We start from the raw sequence: 14,321 nt of genomic DNA on the forward strand, positions 1-14,321 counted from the left end.
GCCCCCCCTCCTCCTGTTGCAGCCGAGGCTTTCTGCAGGGGGTGGGGGGGTGGGAAGCGATCCCGGGGTCACCCCGCCTCTTTTTTTGTTTTTTTTTTTGCAAGGGGGGGGGGTTCCCTCCCGGGGTATTCCGGAGCCAGGATCGAGGGCAAGACAAGCGCCTCGGCGGTTGCCAATTGCAGCAAACGGAGGGGGAGGGAGAAAGGGAGGCGGGGAGGGAGGGCAGCGGCTTCGCAAAGTGCGCGAACCCGCCCCGGATCAGCCGGTGGCATCGGGAGTGAAACCCAGCGCGGAGTGCAACGGCGGCGCTTTGCATTCCTCTCTTTTCCCCCCCCCCCCTCCTTCCCTCTTCTTTTCCTGTTTTCTTTTTCTTTTGCAAGCCTCTCCGTCTCCTTCCCAAGGAAAAAAAAAAAGAGGCAGTAGCAAAAAAAAAAAAGGGGGGGGGGTTGTTGTGTGTGTGTGTTGTGTGTTTTTGGCGCCAAATGCCTGGCACCTCCCCTGGCTCTAGTTCTATGGAAATCAGGGAGGTGGGGTTAAGTTTCTTTCGCTCGCTCGCCCCCACCCCCTTTCCTCCCCCCCCCCTCCTCGGGTGTGTCAGGAATTTTTTTTCCTCTCTTTTTAGTTAATAATATACAAGAGGTTCAAAGCCCCTTTAGTGACAGTCATCTGTCTGCAAGCGCAGGGGGAATGCAGAGGTTTTAAAACGCTGGGAAAGGCGGGTTGGGGGGGGGGGGGGAGAGGCGGCGGCGGCGATTGGGCTGCCTGGCGCTCTTTAAAGCCCTCGCTTCGGAGACCACCGCCTGCATTAATTCAAGCCCCTTCTGCTCTTTCCCCGCGGCCGCCCCTCCGCCTTGCAACCACCACCGTCGCCGCCAGCCGGGAGGTAAGACAAGGAGGATGCAACGTAACCTTTGGGGGGAAAGGAAGAGAATTTGGGGAGGGGGGCGTGAGAGAGAGAGAAAGAGGACCGGGGAGATCGGTGCCACCCTCGGGATAGGGAAGGAAGCATTGGCGATCCGCGTCTGCTTGGGGTTTTTTTTTTTTCATTCATCGGAAGCCAATGGAGTAAGAGCCGCTTTCTCCCCGGGAGAAAGCGGGTCGGCAGAACCTTTCTGCATCTGGCCAGATGTTTTGCGCGGCTTCTCCTCCTCCTTCTCTCCGCTTCCACCCCCCCCCAACACACACACACACACATAGTCCCCGCGCCCCCAATGTCTTGCTAGCCAATTCCTACGGCTTTTGAACGGGAGAGGAGGAAGACCACCGTACAATAGGGAGAGAGGGGGGGGAGGCGGGGCAGGCGAGCGACCGAGAGCAGCTGGGATTGCGGCTGCTGTTCGGGGGGGGGGAGGTTTTTTTTTGCGCGCTCGCGCGTGTGTTTGTGTGGATCCGCGCGCGCGTTTTTCTCCGCGGGGTGAAAAAAAAAAAAGAAAACACGCTTGTTTTGCTGTTGTGGTTTCTTGAGCAAATTTCTGAGCAACGGTTGGGAACCTGGCGGGGGCCCGTTCCCCCTACAATGCCCCCCCCCCCCCGAGCTGGCTTCTTTCATTCATCGCCCTCCCGGGTTTTTGTCTTAACGTTGCCCACCATTCCCTCCGTTTGGTCTTCTTCTTTGGCGCGGAGCAAAAGTTGCCCAGCCTTATTTCAGACTTGGGAGGCTTTGTAACGAACGAGGTTACTACCTAGGCGCGAACCCCGAGGAGGGAGATGGGAGGCGAGGTGGTGGCCGGCCGGTTGTTAGTAGCGTGTCTTTTTTTTTTAAGTACGGCTTTGGGGGGCTTTCGGGACGGGGAACAATGGGATAGGAGGGGGGGAAATCGCCAGCCTTCCTTCCTTTTTCTTTTTTCCTCTCCTCCTTTTGGAAAAAAAAGTAACGTGTGTGTGTGTGTGTGTGTGCAAAAGAGCATCCCGGGGGCGTCTTTTCCTCTCCCCCCCCCCTCCCCGCTTCCGCGTGTAATTTCGTGCTCGTGTGCACGCGCCCGCGAAACCCACCAAAACACAAGAAGAAGAATCTTCCCAGTTTCTCTTTATTAGAAAAAGGGGTTTGCGTTGTTTGTGTTGGATGTGGAGTGGTTGCGGTGCGCGTGTTGTGAATTTCCTTCTGTTGCATAATGCTGCTTGGCTGGGTGACTTCCTTTCCTTCCCGACCCCCCCCCCCTCCCCTTCCTCTCTTTCTCTCCCCCCCCCTCCCCAATCCCCGCTTTTCCTCCTCTATCTCTGCGTGTGGGTTTCTGGAAGCGCTCTGGCGAATGAATGGAATGGCAATTTGCAAAGTAGCCCTGAGCGCCTCTCTCTCTCTCTCTCTCTCCCCCCCCCTCCCTGGTTTCTTTTTTTTAAACATCCGCCGCCGTCCTCCTTTTCCCTCTCCTGCCCCTAGACTACGGATGACAAAAGGAGGAAGAAACTTCCTCTTACTTTGCTTGGAAGAAGCCAGCTCTCTTTTTCTCTCTCTCTGCGGGGCAAAATCCTGGAGGAATAATTTTGGGAAGCCCTCTTGAAGAAAGGGGTGCGGAGGCTCTTGCCCTTTCTAAGCTCCTGGTTCAGATTTTTCTCTGCGTTTTCCTTTCTTGGAAGCGAGTAAGTAAGCAAGGAGTAGGATGTGGGTAATGTTTCTTTCTGGGGGCTTCGGACTTTTTCGTTGAAAGGTTGATGCTTATCATGATGGATCTACATGGAGTAGGGCTTACCTTTCTGCCCTTTAAATCTAATTTGTATTTTCCCTTCCCGCTTCATTTCAGGTTCTGCTAGGAAGGGGGTGTCTTTCCTCACCCGGTGGGAAGAAACAAACATTTCTCTCTTCGGTTGTAATATCCTAATTCAAGATCCCGACTCAAGCAGCGACCCTCGGAGATGCCAGGGATGGTCAGCAAAAATTCCGATCTCGAATTCGACTCTTTGCAGCCCTGCTTCTACCCGGACGAAGATGATTTTTATTTATGCGGTCCCGACTCTGCTCCTCCGGGGGAGGATATCTGGAAAAAGTTTGAGCTGCTGCCGACGCCCCCTCTGTCTCCCAGCCCGGCGGGTCTGCAGGAGAACCCCCCGGGAGGAGCCCCCGTGACCTGGGGGGCGACGGCTCTAGGGGGATACCGAACCAGCGACCCTCTGGACTGGGCATCCGAGTTGCTGCTGCTGCCGCCCGAAGCTGACCTTTGGGGCAGTGGCGATGGAGGAGACTCCTTCGAGATGGGTTTGGGAGAAAGCAGCAACCTCAACGCCATTATTATTCAGGACTGTATGTGGAGTGGCTTCGGGACCAGTGATAAGCTGGAAAGGGCAGTCCCCGAGAAAGCACAGACTAAAGGAGGAACAGCTGGAGCGCCTGCCCCAGCTGGCTCTGCCATCCCCCCAGCTGCTCTCCCCTCCAAAACCAGCCCTGGGAACAATAGCGGCAGCCAAGCAGAGCTCAACAATTCCGTGTCAGAGTGTGTGGATCCAGCCGTGGTTTTCCCTTTCCCCGTTAAGAAGCGAGATCTCCCAGCCCCGGTCTCCTTGGGAGGAGGAGGAGGAGGAGTGTCAGGCGCCCGGGTGAGCGTGAACTGCAGCGGTGGCCTTGCTCAAGGGGTGACCGTCCCTGCACCCCGAAGCAGCCACCACCCAAGTGTAACTAATGACAGCCGGGCCAACAACAGTTCGGGAGACGACACACTCAGTGATTCTGGTAAATAACCACATCCTTTGTTATTGTGCGAGCGCTGGGAGGAGATTTCATGGGGACTCATGTAGACCAATACAATCTAGTCTAATAGGTGGGATTTCAGTGGCACTTTACATCTTTCCCAACAAAGGTGGCAAGCAGGAAATTGGTGGCCTAAGAGATGTTGCCTCCTTAAGGAATATGCGGAGAACATGCTTTTTTATTCTGCAATTTCTTTCCGTAGCCAGATTAAACTGAGCTTTCACTGCCCTACAAACAAGTAATCGTCCAGCATCCACTGAAGAATATAAATTTTAGCGAGCGCATTGGCTTTGGGGTGGGTTTGACAACTGAGTCTAAACGGAGGGAAGGAAGTTGGTGGCTGCTGCTTGCAGAGGGAATTATCCACTGCAGAACAGCAAATTTTATTAGGTGCAGATTTAAAGCAGCAATGGGACAGATGTGGGCAAGGAAGGAAACTCCTGTTAACTGAGTAAGATATTTCTGCAATTGTATGGGTTTTAAAATGCTGGTAGGGTGAAACTGAGCCAACATTAAATGAAGCAAGCTCTCCAGAGCTGGGTAGAGGCAGAACACCTAATGCAACTGCACGGATTTGATAAGGAAATGATGTAGATTATTAGTCCAGTTGTGTTTTTGAAAAGAGTCTAAAGTTCAAAACCAGCACAAGCCCCTATAGACTTTTAAGGAGTACCTTTCATTAGGTTCCTCCTAGATGTGTTGCAAAACCTTGCCAGTAGATGGCAGTATGTTTTTCTCTCCCAGCTGAATATGGGATTAAAAAAAGTTTTACTTATGGGGCTCCCAGAATTTGTGTCCCTTACAAGACATTTGAAGGTTGTTGATGGATGAATGAAATCTTATTTTAAAAACCTACAGCAGCACGATGTTGAGCACCGTTAACTGCACAAAATGGTACTTTTCTCGAGTATTGGACAAAACAGGCTTCTTTCAGCAAAAAATTACTTCTGCTAGTCATTTAACTTTGAATTTTACAATTTAATAAGGCTTCGAAAAGAACACTCTCTGTAAATTATATGAGGCTTTAGCAGGCTTGGAGGGGATTTTAGTGGAATAAAACGTAGAATGCTGGCTTTAAATTCAACAAAATGCTTATAATCCCAAGGGGGAGGAGTGGGAAGGAGAATCCAGTGTGACAATAAACAGTTTCTTGTCTGTAAATGAGAGGAGCCATATGACCATAATCATAAACTTGACGATCAGCCTCCTGTTTCAAAAGATTCACTGCCTCCTTCAAGTCTGAGGCTTGACAGCTTTCAGCAAGGCGGCTTCCTCCTAACAGCTGTCTTCTTGGCAATAAACCAGAACTTTAGCTTAAAGGGACCGAACAACTGGGACCACTCTGCATTTTCAGAGAGAACAATTGCTTAGTTTTCTAGCCCTTTTTTTCAAAGAAATGGGAATGGGTCCCAGGAGAGGTTTCATGTCTCTCTCCCCCACTCCTCTGTGTGTGTGTGAGAGAGAGGGAGGGAGAGGGAATGAGTATGTGTGAATGAGAAGGTTTGTTAACCTTCTCATATAATATAATGAATGTATTATATCTGCCTTGTGAATCAATTTTGTCCATGCAGTTCAATTCAATAGAACAATTCCATAAAAATCGGATTGAGGGTTTACTTTATGTTCTTTTTATTCTACAATAATTTTGGATTGTAATTTTATTTATTTACTTATTGGCCTGAATATCTTCTCTATCTCCAAGCATGTCTCCTTTACTGACAGCTTGATGGCATATATACATGGGGTCTGTGTCTTGGGCATGCAAATTCTATTCTGTATGCTCTTTTCCTGCCTGTCCTTCCTGCTTTAATATTCCTTATCCATTGGCCTTTGTTAATTAATGCAGAATGTCTTAAGTATGCTTCCCTGGAGTTCTAATGTCTTGACCTTTTGTCTTTAAAGATGAAGACGAGGAAGAAGAAGAGGAGGAGGAGGAGGAGGAGGAAATCGACGTGGTCACTGTCGAAAAGAGGCGCTCTTCCTCTTCCTACAAGGCTATCACCACCCTGACCATTGCAATGCGTCCCAAGAACGGCACCGCCTTTGCCTCGGTGAGAACTCAGCCCAGTGAAGTCATCTTAAAGCGCTGCGCCCCCATCCACCAGCAGCACAACTACGCGGCGCCTTCCCCGTATATCGAGAGGGAAGATGTGCCCCTGCCCAAAAAGCTGAAAAACGAAGCCGCGCCTCGTCCAGCCAAGCCAGCGACCCAACCAAAGCCCAAGAGCTCCAGCCCTCGCAATTCGGATTCGGAAGACAGCGAGCGCCGACGCAACCACAACATTTTGGAACGGCAGCGGCGTAACGATCTGCGGTCGAGCTTTCTGACGTTAAGGGACCACGTGCCCGAACTGGTGAAAAACGAGAAGGCCGCCAAAGTGGTCATCTTGAAAAAGGCCACCGAGTATGTCCATTCCCTGCAGGCTGAGGAGCACAACTTGTTGTTGGAAAAGGAAAAACTCCAAATCAGGCAACAGCAGTTGATAAAAAAATTAGAACACATGCAGACTTGCTAATGTGGGGGGGTGGGGGGGGGGTTGGAAAGCAAATAAAACAAACACCTGACCTTTTATATATTTGTCTGACCTGGACAAGCTATTGCCACTTTGCACATTTTTGATTCCTTAAAGAGAGCTATGTTTTTGTTTTTGTTTTTTTGACGTTAAGAATGTTGGTTTTATTTTCAATCCCGTCTCTTGCGTAATTGACACCACCTTGTTGTTATACCTGAAGAGGAGATCAAATGGGGGTCCTCCTCCTCTGGAATTGGAGAGACTGCCAAAAACCATGGTGGAATGGCCTTCACGTGTTTCATCTTGGAACTGTTGTCCTTGCAATGTTGTGAGCGTTGAGACTTGCTTATGACATCCAGTTGAGTTGGAAACATTCATTCCATTTTAATGGTGCTTTATGTTTTACAGGTGTTATGGGGGCAAAACCATGTTATACCCAGGGGGGAAGGGAAACCGCCTGTGTAAATACCATATACACGTTTGCCTTTTGTACACGTCTTGGGTTATGAGAGGTGACTTTTGCTACCAATATTAGACTGGAAGTTCATACCTAAGTACTGTAATACCTCAATGTTTGAGGAGCATGTTTTTTGTATACAAATATATTGTTAATCTCTGTTATGTACTGTACTAATTCTTACACTGCCTGTATACTTTAGTATGATCCTGATACATAACTAAATTTGATACTTATATTTTCGTATGAAAATGGTTGTGGAAAGTTTTGAGTAGATATTACTTTATCACTTTTTTGGACTAAGAAAACTTTTGTAAAGAAATTTACTATATATGCCTTTTTTTTCCTAGCCTGTTTCTTCCAGTTAATGTATTTGTTAATGTTTGTTGCATAGAACTGGGTAATTGCAAAGTTCTGTGTTTAATTTCTTCCAACGATGTACATTTAGTGCTGCATCTTTATAGCACTTTGAAATACCTCATGTTTATGAAAATAAATAGCAATTAAATGATATGCTACTTATTTCTGAAAATCTTTATGACGGAAGGTTTCCTATATTATTTTTATTGCTTTATTTATGGAAAATAATACCTATATGAATGCAAAAGATGTTCCTTAAGGACATTGCCCTATATTCAATTTCTGTCTGTCTGTCTATGTATCTATCTACCTACCTATCTACCTGCCCACCCATCATCTACCTATCTGTCATCGATCTATCATCTATCTGATTTTGGATTAGGTCCCAATATAAGAAATTGGCTTTGGCTTAATATACAAAGATAGGGGGGAGGGTATTATTTGATTGGTCCCAATCAAGTAAAGATCCAGCAATGGATTTTTTTAAGGTGTTGTGCCCCAGAATTTATTATGCTCAAATGAATCCGAAGTTGACCTAGAGATGGCCAGGTGCTCTTGCACCTCAAGTTTATAAATGTTAGTCTTGCTAAAGTAGTTTCTCTGCATACAGAACCAAAAAAGAAGTTGGGGACATCGCCCTATGACACATCAGCCAGTGTGATAAGTCACTATGTTTCCAGGCAAGGTTCATTCCTTGGGAGTTCTGTTTTCCAATAGATCCTCTGGCAGAATGCACGAACCTGTCATCTGAAGCAGCGCTTTCAAGCATCAGGAGCAAGCTTTTGCACTTGTTCAACATACACCTTTACCGTCCCCCCCGCCCCCCATCACGGTCATAGCGCTGATATAAGAATAACCACCACAACACAGCTGAATATTACAAGATCTGAGCTGAAAAGTCTCGCCACTAGGTGGCAACAAAGAGTTATGAATTTGGAGGCTCTTTACTGCCATCTACTGGCCCTATACAGTTTCAGTAGCTGTACTGTAAAACTACAGTATACCTAAGGCTGAAATGACAGCACTCTTCTTCCAACATCAACTGAACAAAAAGGTATCGAGCACTATTCTATTGGCAGTTCCACAAGCCTTCAAAAAGCTTTCCATGGCTCATTATCTGAAAGCTGCTAATCTTTTTATAAGATTTACTCTCGCTCTCTTATTTTTTGGTATCTCGGATCGTGGATATTAGAAATTTGTCCCCATTCCAATGACTGAAACCATGCCTCATTCTTATAAATCCCGTCCTTTCATAGAATGATAAGACTGGAAAGGAACTTGGAGGTCTTCTAGTCAACCCCCTTGCTCAAGTCTTACACTATCCCAAAGAGTGAGCAGTTACTCACTCTTTGAACTGGGATAATTTTAAGGAGCTGTGAAGCCTGTAACAAATAAACTATAGTTACTGTTATTCCTATTTGCCACTTGTGAAGGGTGGTTGCATGTCTGGTTCTGGTTTTGAAGCATGTTAGGGTTTTGTTCAATGAAGGTAACATAATAAACTGGCTGACTTCAGACACGCACACTACTAAACCAAGACTTTGTAATCAGAGTTGGATCAGCTAGGGTGGATGACTTCACACATTACATTATCATCAAAATAAATCACATTGTGCAAGACAACTTTCCCCAAATCGGCTGCCTTCAGGGTATGTAGATTTCAACCTCTAGAGACTTGGCCGTGGCCACTTGCCAGAAAACTGAAGTTTGGGGTTGAGTCCGCACATCTGGAAGCCACCCAGGTTGAAAAAGTCTTGATTTAGCTTGCCTAGGTCAGTCATAGCGATGACATAGATTTTCCCCAGGAGGGAGCCCTTAAGATCTTGGAATCCCATCATTGCTGTAAATTGAATCCACCCACCTTCTTGCTGCTGGATGTCTTCCCTTTCTTTTCATTCTGGATAGTCCATAGAAAATAGTTGGGATAGTTGAAAGGAGCACAAAAAATTAAGATTTAGAGAAGCAGGGTTTCCTTGCTGGTGTGGCAAGCTTTTTGTTGCTGTTGATTTGCTTTGCTTTGAGAAGGTCAGGCTATAGCCATCAAACTCAGAAGGTGGTTTGTCCTCTTAATATTGAGATACTGCGTGACCCGTCAAAACCACGCTCGACTAAACCGCGCCCAATTAAACCGCATCGCTGACGTCATCAACAGGGCGACAACAGCCAGCGCGCAGAAAGAAGGGTGCTTTAAATAGCGCTTTGAAAGCAAGCCGATTCAACTTAAGGTAAGGGTTAGGTTTAGGGTTAGCTTTAGGGTTAGGTTTAGGGTTAGGTTAAGGGTTAGGGTTAGGGTTAGGTTTAGGGTTAGCTTTAGGGTTAGGGTTAGGGTTAAGGGTTAGGTTTAGGGTTAGGTTTAGGGTTAGGATTAGGATTAGGTTTAGGGGGGTTAGGTTTAGATGTTAATTTTAGGTTTAGGGTTTACAGCATGCTTCTGTCTCCGCGCTGTTGTCGCCCTGTTGTTGACGTCAGCGACGCGGTTTAGTCGGGCGCGGTTTAGTCGAGCGCAGTTTTGTGGTGGAACCGAGATACTGAGCTCTGCCTAAGTTGTACCAAAGACCGATGGGAACACTTTGGCATTTCTTAATGCCAAACTGTTATTCCTGGAACGGATGTAGAATTTGGACTAGAGATGCTGGAACTTGGAATTTTGGATCTTACTTGATTCTGAAATTCTGTCCCGTAGATATTTCAGACCATTTGTATCCAGATGAAAGAAAAAAAGAGCCTTTTGTTCCTCTACAACTACTAGATTACTTTATTGTCCCTGCAGCCATCCCATCCTCCTTTATTCATCCTCTTGTGGTTATCTCCTGTTTAACACCTAGTCTGTAAACCCTGAATAAGAGGAAATGTCGGGTTTCTTATTGAGCTTACGGGGCCAATATAATTGTCTCTGATCCGAAAGAAATCTCTTCTCATCTGCTGTGGTGAATTGGAGCACCAGAAAGAGTCTTTTTTTCTCTCTCTCTCTGGAACACATCAGGTCAAAAGCAGTTATCCACCTTTCCTTTGGCTATGACAGCTATGGAAATGGGAAGATCCATCCTGTTCTAACCATTCAAACCTAACTCTACTTTTCTCCACTTTAGAACACAGTTTGTTGGCTGATTTGTTGCAGTGAGTTTTATGTGGCTTCCTCTGCTTGTGAAGTATTTTGTGCCTGAACAGCAGAAGAGGCTTTGAATTTAGTGTAATTTCTTCCATTAATTTATAAGATCCGCAGTCTTTTTATCAACAGAATCAGCAATACATCCCAAATTAGACGCGTAAAACAAGTGTTGAAAGAAATGTCCTTCTGGGTTCGGCTCCAAGTGGGGAAGAAGACACTGGAAACATGGAGGCTGCTTGGAAAGATGGTTTATTGTTGGACAGGGCCACGTGGCTTGAGCCCTGAACAGAAAAGGTGCTCACATGCTTTGATGTAGGTGGAGAAGAAGAGAAGGGCTGAGGAAGGGGCTTGCTAGGCTTTTTATACCCTGTTTAGTCCCACGTCTCGGTTTCCTGTTCCTGTGTAAGAAATGTATTCTGATTGGTTGTCAGACTCCCATGGTGCCATGCAGGGGGCTACTCTCTAGGCTGTTTTGAATCCAGGTATAGATGAGTTCTCAGATGCCATGTGGAGAGTTGAGTAATATCCTTTCCCCCTGCAGCTGCAGCGGGGAAGTCTTTATTATGTAAAGTGGGCTAGCCTGGCCTTCTCAATGGCCTATTGACAAAGTGTGGATGGGCAGGAAGCTACAGGCAACTATTCTGTCTTTTAAAACATGCTTCTTTTCACATCCAGAGAAACATTCTGCCTTTTCAATATTTCCTAGGGTATTTCATTTTTTCTGGGAGAGGGCTTGATGATAACTTCCCACACAAGATTTTAGATTGCTGGAAGGTTTAACTATGGTTAGCCAAGCCTAATCCCCTATCTATAGCCTTCACAAAGCTCCTGAGCCCTGATCCAGTGGATTAAATTTCCATACACCTTGACTTTGGAGAAGACATGCTTAAATCAGAAAAATGTATGGCAAAGACCCTCTAGATCAGGGCTGTCATGCCCATGCCCCTTTAGCGAAGGGGGGGGGAGTCCCGATACGTCATGTGACGACACTGTGATGCCGTGAGTTTGACACCCCTGCTCTAGATCTAATCAAATCCCTAATGGTTCCGTAAGGGATTTTTAAGCAAAAGGAGGAAAATGGCTGCCCATTGCCGCCTTCTTAGATTTGTTTTTAAACTTCCAGTATAATCAACTAATCTAGGAGGTCCTGCCTTGCTTTTTGAGGTTGGCTAGGTGCTGCCATGGTTATGGGCAAATCACAAAGAAATGTGCAACATTTAGGAGCCGAAGTGGCACAGTGGTTAAATGCAGCACTGCAGGCTACTTCAGCTGTCTGCAGTTCTGTAGTTCGGCTGTTCAAATCTCACCGGCTCAGGGTTGACTCAGCCTTCCATCCTTCCGAGGTGGGTAAAATGAGGACCCGGATTGTTGGGGGCGATATGCCGACTCTATAAACCGCTTAGAGAGGGCTGAAAGCCCTATGAAGCGGTATATAAGTCTAACTGATATTGCTATTGCTAACATTAATACCTACAGAACTATTGATGAAATGTATCCTTTTTGGTCCTTATTCAACTCACAGAGTTCCTCTGCTAGACAGGCGGAAACATACATCTGTTTGAGTTGAGTTGAGTTTATTGGTCTTGTATGCCGCCCACTCCCGAAGGACTCCGGGCGGCTTACAATAAACAAGGGAAGGGGATAAATAAACAAAACAACACTTTAAAATACGCAACATTCACAGTTACCGTGGGGCTGGATATTTCACAAGCCCCCCCCGGCCTGCTGGAGCAGCCAGGACTTGGTGGCTTTGCGGAAAGCCGGGAGGGTAGTAAGGGTCCGGATCTCCACGGGGAGGTCATTCCAGAGGGCTGGAGCTGCAACAGAGAAGGCCCTCCCCCGGGGAGTTGCCAGCCGACATTGGCTGGCAGATGGGATCCGGAGGAGACCTAACCTGTGAGATCTGATCAGTTTGGTTGATAAATCAATCATAAATTCTACCATTGAACACTACATCACAGTAATACTGCTATTGTTGAGGAAGTAGAGAACGACAGATGTGGGGTTGTAAGCAACACGTTGCTTACACCACAGTGGCAAGTGTTTCTACATTTGAAGTTCTCTGACCTGAAGCAGGAAGAATCTAACTGAGGCAATGAATTTCAGTGACCACAAACTTCAAGATAGATCATACTTTAGACGCAGTTCTCTAGAGAAGTCTAATATTGCTGAGAAAGGTGGTGTTAAGGTAATGATGATTTAATAGCTGACCAGCTGCTATAAGCTTGTAAACCAAGACGATGCAATGAAAATGAGTCAGCAGAACATGTTTGACATGTTCTTCCTCGAGTTTATATTCCAATAAAAATCTATACGGCACTTTGATCAACTTGTTTTCTGTCTCTATCAAAAGTTTATCTAATACTGTGTAATTTTTAGCAATACCTTCCTTCTTCCTGTCCTGTGCAAACCTTGATTGTATCTGTAAATAAGACCACCATTCTAATTGTACCCCTTGTGATGCCAATTCTAATCTAGTTTTAATCTCCCCCTGTCTGTTCAATAACTCTTTATATGTAACAATATTTTCCATATTGATTAAATTTGGGTATATTTAAAAAAAATGGAAGCAGTTAGCTTCCTCCCATAATTGGGGCATACCAGGGGTTGTGACACTAAATATATACCTTCTTCCCTGGCTTCAGCTGATAAGGAGGAGGACCTGTGGCTTAATGGCTAAGACGTCTGCCTAAGATGTAATACAGCCCAGGTTCGAATCCCAGTAAGGGTATGGCTAGCTGATGAGAGCTAAATAGCTTGAAATAGATCTATACTAGTCTCCCTTTATTTATTTATAAACACTCCCAAGAATTTAAAAGAGGAAGTCCTCTCCACACAGCCCCCCTCGATATACAGTGGGGCAGGTTCCTCTCTGTGCTTCATGAAGGTTTAGCATAAACAACCTTCATAAAAAAGATCTTGGAATTAAAAATAAAAGCTAAACAAATATGCAAATATATTCAGAAAGTTGTATATATCTCAGCAGCAAATTAAAAATGTGTCTGGGGATTGTAAAAGTGAAATGTGACTCTAATTTTAGTCATCCCCCCCCCATGTCCAAGTATTCTGTGTTTAACACCTTACAAAACAGTGGTCTAAGGCATGACCATCGCTGGCTTACAACTCTTTCTGTGTCATGGAAAAATGTACAGAAGGAAAATTCAGCCCCCCCCCAAAAAAAATCAATGGGATTTTTTTGGAGACTGAATACAGTTATTAAATGATCTGAAACTCCAGCTATGCAGTTCATCTATATTTATGATTTGCAGGCACTTAGTCCATGGGGATTTTTAAAGGATATAAATAAACAAGTTGTTAACAGTATCTCCAGTGTCTGATATCTACTCTGCAATGGGTGTGCAATACTTTGAATAACTTTTGCTATGTAACATGCATTGATTCTTTTGGGGTTGGGGGGGGGGAGTGTTGGATGTGCAAGAAATGTCAGCTCTTCATCTATTTAAAGCTCTGAATCATGTTGGAAGTAGTGAATTATTTAGAGAAAGTTCCTTGCAATAGCATCACTGTTTCCATTACAGTTCATTGTGGTGTCGATGTTTTTCTTTTCTAGCAACAAAACACATATAATTAATTAAACATTGTAATGAAGTAGGTTTCCAATTTTTTTTGTTCCTTAATTACTTTTCATTAAAATATCATTTTTTTATTGAAGACTGGTTAAGTGGAAGGTAAGTCTTTCATTTCTATCAATGTCAGCTAATAAAAATCTGAAAGGGATTCATTGCTCAACATTAAGATCATACACGTTTTCTATTAAAAATAATCTTCACTTTTTTCCCCTTTTCAACAAAATGTTAACCAAATTATTTTGTAAAGATGTGCTCTTATTTAAGTTCATTTACTTACAGATCAATCCCTTCTAGGCTCATCCGAGAATTTCACATCTGCTTAGAAATACAGGTCTATTCGATGGAAACAAGAATGACAGGGAACCAGCTCTTCTAAGTGACTACTTCAGGCTCTCTGAGCATAAAACAAAAATTCAATGGCTAGTTGGCCATGCGACATCTTCCAGCAGCCACGGTTGGAAGCATTGGCAGCCCTGATCTGCATGAAGTCATCATGAGCACCAACTTCTCATCTTGATTTTTCTATTATTTGGATCTCTGTTATTATTACTGTACTTTATCTGATATGACATATATACATGTCTGGGGCACTCTTTGGTAAACAAACTATTAT

The 14,321-nt window shown here is 45.2% G+C and overlaps 1 protein-coding gene across 1 annotated transcript; it reads left to right on the top strand.

Annotated features, from left to right (window-relative positions):
- Positions 1-2,850: 2,850 nt before the first annotated feature.
- MYCN (MYCN proto-oncogene, bHLH transcription factor) lies at positions 2,851-6,195 on the top strand. Its single transcript, XM_032214656.1, has 2 exons — positions 2,851-3,661; positions 5,582-6,195. The coding sequence occupies exons 1-2, from the start codon at positions 2,851-2,853 to the stop codon at positions 6,193-6,195; spliced, it is 1,425 nt and encodes a 474-aa protein (XP_032070547.1).
- The last annotated feature ends 8,126 nt before the right edge of the window (positions 6,196-14,321 follow it).

This window comes from Thamnophis elegans, chromosome 3 (genome assembly GCF_009769535.1).
Source record: "Thamnophis elegans isolate rThaEle1 chromosome 3, rThaEle1.pri, whole genome shotgun sequence".
Taxonomy (NCBI): Eukaryota; Metazoa; Chordata; class Lepidosauria; order Squamata; family Colubridae; genus Thamnophis; species Thamnophis elegans.

Coding starts and splice junctions, on each gene's coding strand:
- MYCN (XM_032214656.1), top strand. CDS start 2,851: ATGCCAGGGATGGTCAGCAAAAATTCCGATCTCGAATTCGACTCTTTG. Junction 3,662..5,581: donor CGACACACTCAGTGATTCTG/GTAAATAACCAC, acceptor TTGTCTTTAAAG/ATGAAGACGAGGAAGAAGAA.